Below are 3,351 nucleotides of genomic sequence, written 5' to 3'. Positions count from 1 at the left end.
TCGAGCGGCGACTCGAGATGTCAAAAGCCACGGACAGAGCTGCGCAACGCGAGCAGAAAGAGAGCGAGAGGGAGGGCTTCGAGCGCAGCTTTGCCGGCCGGCCCTGATGGACATACTTAGTCCTGCCCCCTGGATGAGCTCTGGTGGCCCTGAGATGCAGCGCTATGTCGGGAACGGCCTAGCGAGCAGGAGCTGCCGGTGGAGTTGGGAAGGGATATGCCTGCTTGTGAGTGAAAAACTTCCGCGCAACAAGCGTCGATGACATTGGCGTGTGTATGGGGAGGGGATCGATATCAGACCAGTGGGCTCTGCTTGTGTCCCTGTCTGCCCTAGTCTGCCCGGCTGTCTGTCTGCCTGACTCGCAAAAAGGGGGCACACAGCACGAGAGAGAGAGAGAGGGAGAGAGAGAGGCCGGCCGTCAGCTTCATGCATTGCCCAACACCAACAATAATGCCCCCGACATTCCAGTCTCCTTTCCACAAGGACATCCCCGAGAACGCTGGCGAACAAGCAGAAGAAGCAAAGAGAGACGACCAAAAAAAAGAAAAAGCAGAAAAGGGGGGGAGGGCATTTTACTTTTGCAAGAGGGATAGCCAGCGCTGTGGTATCTGGCGTGACGGGCAAAACGGCCTCCCCTGTGGTTAGTGTGAGTGACCTTACTCTTAATAGTCGGCTCCGTATATATCAGTTATACGTGCAACGGTAGCAGCACCGGCTTTTCGACTGGCTGGCAATTTTATTTACTGATTTTTTTTTTTTTGGCCCTTCCCACAGGCGTCTCTTGGTCATTATTGGAAGGACGCTCTCCACCGGGGAAGATGCGCCGTTGATCATGAACAAATGAGCAAGTCTCTTCCAGCGGCCCGAGAGCTGTGCCAGTTCGTATTGCTGGTGCGTCAAGGGCTAATCCTGGCTCGATAGCAGAGGATACGATGCCCTTAGCCCAAAATGAACGGTGGGCTCGCTGCTGCAAGGCCAGGCGCGAAGCTTTTGCTGCATCCAACCTTACCGATACGTGGGTGCGAAAGGACATGCAACCAAGGTTCGGCTTGTGAGCTCACTTTTCGGTGCCTCCCTCTGCTCCTCTCGCTCTGCCGCGAAAGGCACCATAATGCTGGGGAAAATTCGATCTGTCGAATAGGCCGCCATTCGACCGATAAGCAGTTAGGTCGGAAAAAGCAAGCGGCAGGGCGAAAGAGAGGCCGCAGCGAGACCGTTGCGAGAACCATAGCAGGGCGGTGTTATTGCTAGGGAAGACCCGTCACCCCTTGCTCGACAACCATTGCTCTATCCAGATGTTTCGCCGAGCTGATATAATATTGGGATACAGGATCTAATATTATTATTATAGAGGCAAGGGTTGTTTGTTGACAGGGCCGATCACCACATGGGGTTGGGCAGACACAAGAGTTCTCGAACCAAGGATGGTAGCTTGGATTATGGAGACGTCGCTGGAGCCCTCGTCTCCCATGGGCTGCTGTTCCCGTCGATTCTTAAACGAACAAGGAAAACAAAAAAAGGCACAGCCATGGCTCATTCCCGCTGGCCGATCCAAGGGTCGCTGCTGGGAGGCGAAAAAAAAGAGGGCCGGGGGAGATGCATGGGATAGCGACCATCGCAATAATTTCTAAGATCACGAGCTGGAAGTATAAAAAGGAGGGACACGATGCTAAGAAAAAGAGGCCAAAAATGAAAGCCAAAAGGGAAAAAAGAAAGGAGGGACGACGAAGAACTAGACGAAGAAGCAAAGGCCGGGCTTGCGGTGCGAGATGACAGGGTCGTGATGGACGAATGTATAACGCTTCCCCCAGGCTAGAATCCAATGGATCTTTTCCTTAATATCATCCAGCCATTTCCATGACAAGGAGCATGGAGGGCGAAGATTAAGGGTGAAGTCGTGAAACTACAGCTTTGCTCGTCCTTCGCTTCTGGTCGTATTGAGTTTGTTGTTGTTGTTGCTGCTGCGTTGCGAATTCGCCTGCTGGAGGAAGTACTCCTTCACTCTGCGCCTGGCCACTTTAACAACATCTGGATCTTCGACCGTTGGCGGCACGTTGACAGCCGCATCATACTTACCTTCAGCTGCCTTCTCCACAAGTTCCCTCAATACCCGTCGAAGTGTCTTGCCGCTTCGTGTCTTTGGGATCATCCCTTGGCCCTGAACGATCCCTCCGAGCGAGGCTATAGCCCCTATCTGGTCTCTCACCAGGGCGTTGACTTCTTGGAAGAATTCTCTAGACGGAGTCGCTGGTATTCCAGACGCAGTCTTAGCTGAGGGATACAGTTGCACGAAAGCAAATGGTAGATGGCCCTTGATGCTGTCGGGAATGCCTACTACGCTTGCCTCTGCTACATCCGGATGCGAGAGAATAGCTTGCTCAATGGCCCCTATGCTAAGAGATTAGTACCGGAACTATCGAACCTTGGAGAAAAGAAGATTTCACATACCAGTGCTGAACCTGTGTGCAGCTATATTGATGATGTCGTCTGATCGTGACATGACGTGGACATATCCATCCTGATCTATCATGCCAGCGTCGCCGGTATCCATCCATCGGCTGGAAAACCGTTTGAGATACCCGTGATAGAACCGCTTGTCGTCGTGGAACAGAGTTGTGAATCCCGTGGGAGCAAACGGTATGGCCAGCACGATGTTGCCCATGGTACCGTTCTCCACTTCCTCGCCCTCATCGTTGACTATTCGGACGTTAAACCCAGGCATTGGCTTGCCGGCAGAGCCCGGCTTTGCTCTGAGTGCTCTAGTCTTTGGAACCTTGCCGTTGACTACTCCCAGGTCAGGCCTTAAAGCAAGTCCCGTCATAGGCGATCCAGACTCAGATGACCACCAGTTATCTATTACCATTGCTCCAGGCGCGGCGTGCTGTTCCAGCAGCCTTTGGAAAGCCACAACAATGCTCGGCTCGCTTCTCTCGCCGGCCAAAAAGAGACCTCTGAGCTGCTTCAACCCTCCCCTTTGACCGACCTGGTGTAGCAGTTCTGAATTTGGATCCTCCTTGTGTATTACTCTCAAGGCCGTGGGAGCAGTGAACAAGGCGTTGACCTTGTGTTTTTCAATTAACCTCCAGAAACTACCTGCATCTGGAGTCCCGATTGGTTTGCCTTCATACAGCACCGTCGTAGCACCTGCAAGGAGGGGTGCATAGAGTATGAACGAATGGCCAACGACCCACCCTAAATCAGAGGCGCAGAACATCACATCGCCGGGGCCCTTGATATCAAAAAGGTACCTGATAGAGAGATTTAAGCCGACTGCATGGCCACCGGCTTCTCTCAGCACCCCCTTGGGCGTCCCCGTTGTGCCTAATCACATTCCATTCAATCAGCCAAATC

The 3,351-nt window shown here is 52.9% G+C and overlaps 2 protein-coding genes across 2 annotated transcripts in view; one reads left to right on the top strand and one right to left on the bottom strand.

Annotated features, from left to right (window-relative positions):
• Positions 1–333: 333 nt before the first annotated feature.
• Positions 334–645, top strand: TRV_07271 (uncharacterized protein; the record flags this gene model as incomplete). The annotated part of the gene is made up of 1 exon (XM_003018680.1): positions 334–645. A coding segment is annotated over one exon (312 nt), but the record flags the coding sequence as incomplete, so codon positions are not given.
• Positions 646–1,903: 1,258 nt separating this feature from the next.
• Positions 1,904–3,351, bottom strand: part of TRV_07270 (acetate-CoA ligase, putative) — a gene marked incomplete at both ends in the record, with an annotated part of 2,340 nt that continues 892 nt past the window's right edge. Inside the window, 2 exons of the mRNA XM_003018679.1 lie at positions 1,904–2,388; positions 2,449–3,301. Of these exons, the coding sequence (XP_003018725.1) occupies positions 1,904–2,388; positions 2,449–3,301 (1,338 nt within the window). The remainder of the gene's footprint in view (positions 2,389–2,448; positions 3,302–3,351) is intronic.

The sequence above is a fragment of the Trichophyton verrucosum genome, assembly GCF_000151505.1.
Source record: "Trichophyton verrucosum HKI 0517 chromosome Unknown TV-F-a-02e01.M13r1, whole genome shotgun sequence".
Lineage (NCBI taxonomy): Eukaryota > Fungi > Ascomycota > Eurotiomycetes > Onygenales > Arthrodermataceae > Trichophyton > Trichophyton verrucosum.
The sequence above is the reverse complement of the archived record's forward strand: the minus strand, read 5'-3'. Positions and strand labels throughout refer to the sequence as shown.